The sequence below is a fragment of the Cololabis saira genome, chromosome 11 (assembly GCF_033807715.1).
Source record: "Cololabis saira isolate AMF1-May2022 chromosome 11, fColSai1.1, whole genome shotgun sequence".
NCBI lineage: Eukaryota > Metazoa > Chordata > Actinopteri > Beloniformes > Belonidae > Cololabis > Cololabis saira.
This window is the reverse complement of record NC_084597.1, coordinates 3,553,168-3,564,531: the sequence shown is the minus strand read 5'-3', so window position 1 is coordinate 3,564,531 and position 11,364 is coordinate 3,553,168. Positions and strand designations below refer to the sequence as shown.

General features: G+C 40.3%; 1 protein-coding gene across 1 annotated transcript in view; it reads left to right on the top strand.

Moving 5' to 3' along the window:
* Nucleotides 1-11,364, top strand: part of LOC133454847 (astrotactin-2) — a 168,851-nt gene that overhangs the window by 29,507 nt on the left and 127,980 nt on the right. The window contains exon 2 of the mRNA XM_061733570.1: nt 8,634-8,767. Within this exon, the coding sequence (XP_061589554.1) occupies nt 8,634-8,767 (134 nt within the window). The remainder of the gene's footprint in view (nt 1-8,633; nt 8,768-11,364) is intronic.

Below are 11,364 nucleotides of genomic sequence, written 5' to 3'. Positions count from 1 at the left end.
TGAGCCCGAGTTACAAATAAAAAAAAGGTAATTTTTTGACTGTTTCTCTCACTCTAAAAAATTAGAGCTTCACTCTAAATTTGACAAAAAAGTGATTTCCAGTCCTCGCTTGAGCGCTCATATCTTGAAAAGTGTATATTTTAGGAAAAAACAGTTTCGGGTTTGGAGAGAGAAGAGAAGTTTTCCTCCGTTTTGAAGTTTGAATGACAGTTCTACGTGCAAGTATGAGAAAGATATGTGTCCCAGAAAAAAGGTGACTTTTGGGTTTTTTCGAACCTCCTTCCACCCACAGTGTGACATTCTGCCCCATTCACTTACATGGGAAAATCTCCCCATTAGTTTGGAAATTTGGAAATGTTTTTGCACTTCGTGCAAAAACTGTTTGTGCCATCGCTCTGAAAATCCACAGGACTGTAGTTAAATTCAGGGCCTACAACTTTCTAAATCGGTTCAGAATTTTTCGAGTAACGGTGTGCGAGTGGTGAGGCCTCAACGTTCTCCCAATGCATTCCGGATGGCGCTAAGCGCGCACGTTTTTGCACGTTGCGCAAAAACGTGCACGCCAATCGCTAATAAAAGTCATAGCACACGATTCCCGCTTAAGGCGCACGTTTCTACGTTTTTACTTTTCGCGTTTTCTCAAAGCTGCGGGACTAGTTACGCGCCAAAGTTTGTCCGGAAAATGAATAAGTTGAATAATAAACACGCAGGATAACATTAGTGCCTCTGGCTTCGCCAGAGGCACTCCTCCTCCATTGCATAGCTATGGAGGAGGAGTGCCTCTTGGCGCAGCCGTGGCACTAAATATGTCTGGAGCCGCAAAAAATGAAAAGTCTTGTATCAGCCTTAGAATGAAGACAACACATGCTGCATGTTTCTATATTAGTTAGAACTGGGGGAAGATTTTTTTTTCATTATGCACTTCGAGAAAAAAGTCGAAATGTCAAGATTAATGTTGAAGTACAATCTTGAGACAAAAGTCGAAATGTCGAGAAAAAAGTCGAAATGTCGAGAAAAAAGTCAAAATGTTGAGAAAAAAGTCAAAATGTCGAGAAAAAAGTCAAAATATCGAGATTAAAAAGGAAAGGAAAAAGTAAGAAAAAATGAAAAAAGAAGGAAAAAAATAGAAAAAAAGAAGAAAGAAAAAGAAAGGAAAAAAAAGGGAAAAAAGGTCAAACATTTTTGAAAAAGCTCCAGGAGCCAATAGGGCAGCGCTAAAGAGCCGCATGTGGCTCTAGAGCCGCGGGTTGCCGACCCCTGGTTTAGATAGATTTAATATCATACTTATAAAAACAAAATATACAAATGAGCAATTAGAAATCTATAGATGATAGAAATAAATGAAAATTACAAAGAATTTACACAAAAGAAAAATGATCAGATATATGAATAACGATAAAGGGAGTACGATTAAATAATTAAGAAACAAACAAAAAATAAACGACTAAATAACAAACCAAATAAACACAAACAAAAAATAATTTCAAGGAGATTACACAAGACGATAAAATGTGTCGGTACATCCATTACTTATACCAGAGCAGTTCCATTTACAAAACAAAAATGAAGTGGTGTTTCAGACATCCTTTAAAACCTTGTACAGAGAAGCATTTTTTTGCTAAATGGGAATATGTATTCCATAATAAAACCCAACACACCTCAACCAGCTCCAAAAGATGGAGGGAATTTGGGTGGAAATATTTAATCTGTTATTTTATTACTCCAAAAATGAGAAATAAACAACTGGGTGAGCAACAATATTGCTGGAGACAGTGATTGCCAACCACTCTCACATTTACTGGTCATGTAAGAAAATAGAAGCATTTTGGGATGGGATTCCTAAAGATCCCCGAGTTATTTACTTAGGACTGATTAAAATTAAAACATTAAAATGATGCAGCTCAAAAGCTCAGATTCATTTAAATAGTCCATTTAAGAGACATCTAAAGTTGCTTTCGTCAACGAAAATTATGACTAAATATCGTCGTCAACGAACCTTTATCACCTGAGGAAAAGGAGACGTAACAAAAATGCTGTTCATGTGACGATAACGATAATTAAATATATAATTCCTTCCTTCCTTCCTTCCTTCCTTCCTTCCTTCCTTCCTTCCTTCCTTCCTTCCTTCCTGGTACGCGACGCGCACCGTTCGGTGAGTGCGCCGCGTACCCTACGGCAGTGGTTCTCAACTCCGGTCCTCGGGACCCCCTGCCCTGCATGTCTTAGATGTTTCCTGCATCAACACACCTGATTCTAATTAACAGTCGTCACCAGCTTGTCATCAAAGTCTGGACAGTTCTGTTGATGACACAGCTCCTTGTATCACGGTGTGCTGAAGCAGGGAAACATCTAATACATGCAGGGCAGGGGGTCCCGAGGACCGGAGTTGAGAACCACTGCCCTACGGCGTAGGGTCTGCGTTGGTGTAACGCCGAACCATAAATCAGCCTTTGAAAAGGCGAGTCTCAGCTGTCAATCAAAAGAACGTGGTAGAACGTGGGGCCGATAACGCGTTCAGTGTGGACAGAGAGCGTCCGATGCCACGCAGTGCGACGCGACAGTCGGACGCTCGCATGCAGTTAGGACAGGCTGTAAACCAGCCACTTACTCGGAATTAAGTTTAATTCAGAATGGCCATTTTCCCGCCTCCCTCCTTTGTTTTTCTTGTATTGTTGTCGACCTGTTTTTGTTGTTGTTTTTTCTATTATGTCTGAAAATTGAAAAATAAACCTTTAGTTTTCTCCGTCCGGACACATCGTTGTCTGAACGCCAGACATTTGACACATGACGACTTTACGTGTATTAGTTTACTTTCACTATTTATTTATTTATGTATTTATTTTATGTATTTATTTGCCCGCCTGCCTCGCTGTAACCCTTCATTTCTCCTTTACCGTCTATGCCCACCCACCCACCTCATTCTCTTACCACAATTAGATTCCCTGTTTACCACAGCGGAGACTGGCTTGCATTACTCTTCAAACATAAACACAGTGGTAATCGATTTGTCTGTTATTCACATGTGCAGCCGTGCAATCAAGCACAGCACAGACCCATATGGGCTTTTCTAGGAATCCAACGCTGGTAAATGCATGGCAGTCCTGTGGTCTTTCTCTCTATTGCCGCTTGCGTCGAGGTCATTTTTCATATTTGTCTTGTCTTCGTGCGTGCAAAGACCCCAGGTTGTTTTCTTCCTTATTTTTTGTATAGTTTTGTCTTTGCGGCCTCTCCAGATCGTCTCGAGGTGCCAAGGTTACTAAAAACGGTTGTTTTCTGGCAGCAGTTCAGGGTTATAAGCTTTTTATCCTCTTTTTTTTTCCGTGGGGTTATAATATAGCTGATGGTGATTACCCCCTTTAACAACGGCTCATTCAACGGGCTCGTTTGGTGGGACTCGCGTTGAAGACGTACTGTTTAACGAGGGAGCCCCGACTGCGCTGGGAATCCTTTGCTTCAGGAGTTGGAAAGCTCTCATTTCTCACCTTTGTTTCCTTTTTCATACCGTTTATTAGGGCCCAATCAGAAGAAGGGGCGGGGCTAATTTGCACCAATTATGTTCAAGGATTCAAAACTGAGTCCGATGACACCACCCACGAGTCTTTATGTCAAACCAGTTATGAAGTAGGAACTATCAAATATGGACCAATCAGATGAAGGGGCGCTCGCTTTTGGCGTCTATCGTCGCCACGGTAACGCTTTTGAAAGAGAAAAGTAATGCCCATCGTCGCAGGATGGAGAGACGCACATTTTGATGTATAACACACCTGGGTGCACGTTACGGTTCGGGCCGTATTTAACTGCCGAAGGAATGGCATAAATTGCGCCAAAATTACACAATTAATTCAAAATGGCCAACTTCCTGTTCGGTTTCGCCATGGCTTGAGGAAGGGGCTTGAGAACGATGTTTTCTAGGGGTCGCTGTTGAGCCGTTAGGCCACGCCCATTAATGCAAACCATTAAATATCACATTTTTCGCCAGGCCTGGCTTGGTGCAAAATTTGGGTGACTTTTGGGGCACGTTTAGGGGAAAAAAGGCCCTCCTTTCGTTGGAAGAAAGACAATAAAAAACCACAATTCCTACAGATACAATAGGGCCGTCATGTTCTCGGGCTCTAACTATATGATGAAAATCTGCCATATCATTTCTAAACTTCATGTTCAGGTTGCAAACTATACAAGGAAAGATGACAAAGAGCTCTATTGCAGTACAACGCACCAAATCCAATGACTCATTGCCTGAGCTGATGACGTTATTAGACCATCTCTGAAACTACTCAAACATCTTTGTGTTTCAGACTACAAAGAAAAAAATTAGAGAATTCAAGTGTCTCAGAGTGATCAGATCTGATTCTTTCTCAGAAAATGCTCTTGCACTAACGTTGGCCATGTGTGATCAGTAGGAATGGGTGATATTTTACCGTTCACGATAAACCGTCAAAAAAATTCCCAAGGAAGGAAGGGAAAAAAGAAGGAAGGAAGGAAGGAAGGAAGGAAGGAAGGAAGGAAGGAAGGAAGGAAGGAAGGAAGGAAGGAAGGAAGGAAGGAAGGAAGGAAGGAAGGAAGGAAGGAAGGAAGGAAGGAAGAAGGAAGGAAGGAAGGAAGGAAGGAAGGAAGGAAGGAAGGAGAAAGAAAGATATGAGCGAGAAAGAAAGATATGAGCTAGGAAGGAAGGAAGGAATGAAGGAAGGAAGGAAGGAACGAAGGAAGGAAGGAAGGAACGAAGGAACGGAGGAAGGAACGAAGGAAATGAGCGAGAAAGAAAGAAAGAAAGAAATGAGCCTGAAAGAAAGAAATGAGCCTGAAAGAAAGAAAGAAAGAAAGAAAGAAGAAGAAAGAAGAAGAAAGAAAGAAAGAAAGAAAGAAAAATTCCCGTTGATGACATTTTTGTATTGGTTTTTTTTTTATCGTTATCGGGATAAATGCCAGAAATTATCGTGATAAATGTTTTAGTCCATACCGCCCATCCCTAGTGATCAGATTTCCTAGGACGCATTTTTGTTAATGCAAGGTCTAAATCTAACTCCTTTTTTGGCCTGAGCTGCTTTTCATTTCAGGCCTTTTGAGCAGAATCATCTCAGAAGTCGTTTCAACTAATCAGCACACAGCAGAGATTCTTCTCTGGCATTTCTCCAAGAAATGTAACAGCCAACTGTGGAAATCAATCAATAACTGGAGCCGCTGTGCACATACTCTGTGTGGGCAGTTTTCTTGAAGATATACGTCATCTCATCACCGGCTTTTTGCATCCCGGATAAGTCAAAGTCATGGCGTATTGTTCCAGCACACCATGACAATGCAGTTAGCTTTCTAGTTGTGGACACCTGCTACCTTGTGATAATGTTTCCGCAGGATTTTCAGCGATTTTCCTGCTCTTCTCAGCCACAATCATGCACAAAGTGGTTTGCATGAGGCGGCGATGCCAGCGTATAAATAACCGAGAGCTTCATTGATCCATAGTGGGACATGTCGAGCCAAAGTGCCTGCAACTCTCCTGAACTCCCTCTATATCACGGCTGTGGCTTTAAGGGAAACCCTGACATTATACTTTACTGCTCAGTAGGATTGGGTGATATTTTACCGTTCACGATAAACCATCAAAAAAATTCCCCACGGTAAGAATTTGTATCTCACGGTAAAAATGATAAATTTCTGTTGATGACGTTTTTTGTGTAAAGCTGATTTATGGAAGGAAGGAAGGAAGGAAGGAAGGAAGGAAGGAAGGAAGGAAGGAAGGAAGGAAGGAAGGAAGGAAGGAAGGAAGGAAGGAAGGAAGGAAGGAAGGAAGGAAGGAAGGAAGGAAGGAAGGAAGGAAGGAAGGAAGGAAGGAAGGAAGGAAGGAAATAAGAAAGGAAGGAAGGAAGGAAGGAAGGAAGGAAGGAAGGAAGGAAGGAAGGAAGGAAGGACATAAGGACGGAATGAAGGAAGGAAGGAAGGAAGGAAGGACATAAGAAAGGAAGGAAGGACATAAGGACGGAATGAAGGAAGGAAGGAAGGAAGGAAGGAAGGAAGGAAGGAAGGAAGGAAGGAAGGAAGGAAGGACATAAGAAAGGAAAGAAGGACATAAGGACGGAATGAAGGAAGGAAGGAAGGAAGGAAGGAAGGAAGGAAGGAAGGAAGGAAGGAAGGAAGGAAGGAAGGAAGGAAGGAAGGAAGGAAGGAAGGAAGGAAGGAAGGAAGGAAGGAAGGAAGGACATAAGAAAGGAAGGAAGGACATAAGAAAGGAAGGAAGGAAGGAAATAAGAAAGGAAGGAAGGAAATAAGAAAGGAAGGAAGGAAATAAGAAAGGAAGGAAGGAAGGAAATAAGAAAGGAATGAAGGAAGGAAGGAAATAAGAAAGGAAGGAAGGAAGTAAATAAGAAAGGAAGGAAGGGAATAAGAAAGGAATGAAGGAAGGAAGGAAATAAGAAAGGAAGGAAGGAAGGAAATAAGAAAGGAAGGAAGGGAATAAGAAAGGAAGGAAGGAAGGGAATAAGAAAGGAAGGAAGGAAGGAAGAAAGGAATGAAGGAAGGAAGGAAGGAAGGAAGGAAGGAAGGAAGGAAGGAAGGAAGGAAGGAAGGAAGGAAGGAAGGAAGGAAGGAAGGAAGGAAAGATATGAGCCTGAAAGAAAGAAAGAAAGAAAGAAAGAAAAAGAAATTAGCCAGAAAGAAAGAAATAAGCCAGAAAGAAAGAAAGAAAGAAAGAAAGAAATTAGCCTAAAAAGAAAGAAAGAAAGAAAGAAATAAGCCAGAAAGAAAGAAAGAAATTAGCCAGAAAGAAAGAAAGAAAGAAAGAAAGAAAGAAAGAAAGAAAGAAAGAAAGAAAGAAAGAAAGAAAGAAAGAAAGAAAGAAAGAAAGAAAGAAAGAAAGAAAGAAAGAAAGAAATGAGCCAAAAAGAAAGAAAGATATGATATTTAATTGGTGTAGTTTAGTAGTATTTAGTATCTTTTAGAGCAGTGTTTTGGCTCCAAAGACTGAATGTGGAGATAGATTTATAGTTACAAAGGTGGAGTTGAATTGGTATTTTTTTATCCTAATTTTAATCGTTATCAGGATAAATGCCAGAAATTATCGTGATACATTTATTAGCCCATACCGCCCATCCCTACTGTTCAGACTCTCATATTGACATTTTTCTGCCTTTTAGAGGATAAGCTGAACTTCTGCCGTTGATTTATTTATTTTTTTGCTCCTGTCTCCCAGTTAATGAAGTGGCACAGGGAGACGTTAGGAGATGATGTCACCACTTTATCCGCCCTGCCCTCCTCCATTCCTCCATCGCCTTCGCAGGGAGACTTAATGTGACGCTAACAGATCTCACACTCCCATGCAGAAGACGAGCGACACGACTCTCACGTCTCCGTGATAGAAGTCACAGTGCATCTTTAATATCTTCTCATTGTTAGCTTGGCGGCACTACTGAGGGAATACTGCCGTCCGGTAATTGGGAGGGAAAAGGTCACTCTGTGTCAGTGATGGGGGGGGGGGGAAAGCTCTTCCTCTCATCTCTTAAATCTTACACTGCAAAAACTCAAAATCTTAACAAGAATATTTTGTTAGATTTTCACTTGAAATAAATAAAAAAAATCAGCCAATGGAACAAGATTTATCTTCTCATTACAAACAAAAACATGTTTAAATTGCATAATTTTTTTGTTTTTTTTATTATTACAATAATTGAAATTAGATTTCTTAGGAAAAAGGGACAGATACAATAAGTCTTCTTTCTGTTCCCTTTCATTCAAGGACAGAGATTTATTGTAATTATATTGAACTGTTTTGTTTTTATAAAGAAATAAAGTAAAGTAAAGTAAAAGTCCTTATAACGAGTCTGTGATTACGATCACGAGTTCGGTGGACAGGGCAGCTGTTTATCCGTTTTAGGAGTAAAACTGTGGAACTCATTAGACAACAACCTTAAACTAGCAAACTCAATAAAAGCATACAAGATATTGTTCAAGGCAAAGGTAATGGACACTTATATAGAAGCAGAATACAGAAACAAAGAAGAATATACACATGCATGAGATGAAATGACAACCTAAATTGGTTTTGTTGGTTTCCTTAGCATCTTTTCACTTTCTGTTTTCAGAGCTATCATTATCATTATTATCATTATTATTACTATTACTATTATTACAGTTATTTCAGCTATAATTTTTATTATTATTATTATTATTATTATTATTATTATTTATATTACTATTGTTATTATTATTATTACAATTATTATTATTATTATCATCATCATCGTCATTCATATTATTATTATTATTATTATTATTATTATTATTTATGTTATTATTATTATTTTTATTTTTATTATTATTATTATTATTATTATTATTATTATTATTATTATTATTATTATTATTTTGTGTAGCCTCATGATACTTCATTTGTTTTTTTTCCATATTCTATTCTGTTCAAAGGTGGGCAAGATAAGCTTTATGCTTCAAGCCCAGACCTTTTCGGTCAAAATAATCACAATGTTGACCAGGGAAAAACCTGTGTTATCTTGTTTGCTGATTTGTATGTTTGTGATTGACCGAAATAAATATTAACTATAACTATAACAGGCCGGAGGTGGGATTGGTGGTAAATGGTGGGGTAGATGGACGTTGAGCTCGTTTCAGGAGATAATTTTTCTCTACAGGCCTTCAAGAGCGCCACCATGAGCTCGTACTGGTGCGCCGGGAAGGGCGACGTCATCGACAACTGGTGTCGCTGCGACCTGAGCGCCTTCAGCAAGGACGGATTCCCCAACTGCAGTCCGCTCCGGCAGCCCGTGTAAGTGCAGGAGAAACTAGCCAGAAACCAGCCAGAAACCAGCCAGGGATCCATGAGAGGACTAGTGTTAATTATAATATAATAATTTAATTATCATGATTACTGTTCAAAGATAAAAAATTTAAAAATAGATAAATAAACAAATAAAATAATAATATACAAAAAATTAAAAAAAAAAAAAAAAAAAAAGCTTTAGTTGTGATGATGGTTTGATAATAATAGCAATGAGAACAACGACAGTAGTAATAACTAGACAATTTCCTCGCAGAAATTTCGAGAGTGCCACGGCGGGCTGCTGCACATTTGTGTACATTTTTGCATTTTGAAAGCAATAAAGGTGAAGGACTCAAAACTAAGTCCAATGACACCACACATGATTCTCTATGTCAAACCATTCAAAGGTTATTGCAGAAAATAGGTAATAAGCTAACAGAACCGCTAACCGAACCGCTAACGGGACCGCTAACAGAAACTGCTAATGGGACCGCTAACAAAACAGCTAACGGGACCGCTAACAGAACCGCTAACGGAATCGCTAAGAGAACCGCTAACGGGACCGCTAACAGGACTGCTAACAGAACCGCTAACGGGACCGCTAACCGAACCGCTAACGGGACCGCTAATGGGAACGCTAACGGAACAGCTAACGGGGCCGCTAGTTGGATCGCTAACGGACCTGCTAACAGAACCACTAACAGAACCGCTAACGGGACCGCTAACGGAACCGCTAACGGGACCGCTAACGGGATCGCTAACGGGATTGCTAACGGAACCGCTAATAGAACCGCTAACGGAATCGCTAACGGAAATGCTAACGGGATCGCTAACATGATCGCTAACAGGACCGTTAACGGGGTCGCTAATTGGACCGCTAATGGGACAGCTAACAGAACCGCTAACGGGACCGCTAACAGAACTGCTAACGGGGTCGCTAACAGAACCGCTAACGGGACCGCCAATTGGACCGTTAATGGTACTGCTAACGGGACCGCTAACACCGATAACATTATCATCCCTTAATAACACATACATCCCATAATAACACTAACATCCTATAATAACACCTGCCATCCCATAATAACACCTACCATGTGTGTGTGTGTGTGTGTGTGTGTGTGTGTGTGTGTGTGTGTGTGTGTGTGTGTGTGTGTGTGTGTGTGTGTGTGTGTGTGTGTGTGTGTGTGTGTGTTGGGGTTCAAGTCAGGTTCATTACTTGAAAGAGAAAAAAAAAGGTTCAGACGCCTACTACTGTATATACAGAGGGAGCGGGAATGACTCAGCAAAGAACCTTCTAGAAGCTAGATTTTCGGTTGTAACAAGCCTCAAATCACTCCACTTTGTGATCAAACCGTAGTTCTTAGCAGAAAAACGAAAACATCGTGAGAGACAGAGAACCCGGCAGATTCAGTCAATCTTATTTTTATTCAGATATTCCTTAAAATGTGTTAGTAACGGCAGTTTGAAAACAAAGTGAGATTTTTTTTTAAATCTTTTTTTCTTTTTTTACATTGCAGTCAATGGAGACCGAGGCAGGAATTTGCGTGGCTGTTAGCCCCCCCGTTTAAATTTTGTGCATACCCCCCCTGTCAAAGTCACATTTTATGAATCTCAACATCTATGTCTACATTCTGACCAAAAATTATCTTTCTAGCTTTTACGGTTCGGCCGTGAGCTCGAGTTACAAATAAAAATTGTGGTCATTTTTTTAATGTTTCTCTCACTCTAAACAATTAGAACTTCACTCTAGATTTGACAAAAAAGTGATTTCCAGTCCTCGCTTGAGCGCTCATATCTTGAAAAGTGTACATTTTAGGAAAAAACACTTTTGGAGAGAGAAGAGAAGTTTTCCTCCGTTTTGAAGTTTGAATGACAGTTCTACGTGCAAGTATGATAAAGATACGTGACTCAGAAAAAAGGTGAATTTGGAGTTTTTCCAACCTCCTTCCAGCCACAGTGTGACATTCTGCCCCATTCACTTACATGGGAAAATCTCCCCATTAGTTTGGAAATTTGGAAATGTCTTTGCACTTCGTGCAAAAATTATTTGTGCAATCGCTCTGAAAATCCACAGGACTGTAGTTAAATTCAGGGCCTACAACTTTCTAAATCGGTTCAGAATTTTTCGAGTAACGGTGTGCGAGTGGTGAGGCCCCAAAGTTCTCCCAATGCATTCCGGATGGGGGTAAGCGCGCACGTTTTTGCGCAAAGTCATAGCACACGATTCCCGCTAAAGGCGCACGTTTCTACGTTTTTACTTTTCGCGTTTTCTCAAAGCTGTAGGAGGAGTAGCAAACCGAAATCTGTCCGGAAAATGAATAATAAGAAAAAAAATAAACCCGCAGGATAACATTAGTGCCTCTGGCTTCGCCAGAGGCATTCCTCCTCCTTTGCTATTAGTCCATGAGCCAAGAGCCCAAAATTGACCAATTGCAATCAAACAGGTGGGCAATTTCTAATATGTTTTTTTGAGTTGCTACACATCCCTAGTTGACAGTTTGGCATGATAACCCTTGCAGACTGGTAGCTTATTGGTGGTTATCATGCATTTAATATATGGACCCCTATAGTGAAAATACGAGAGCGGCGTATGGTGCTTG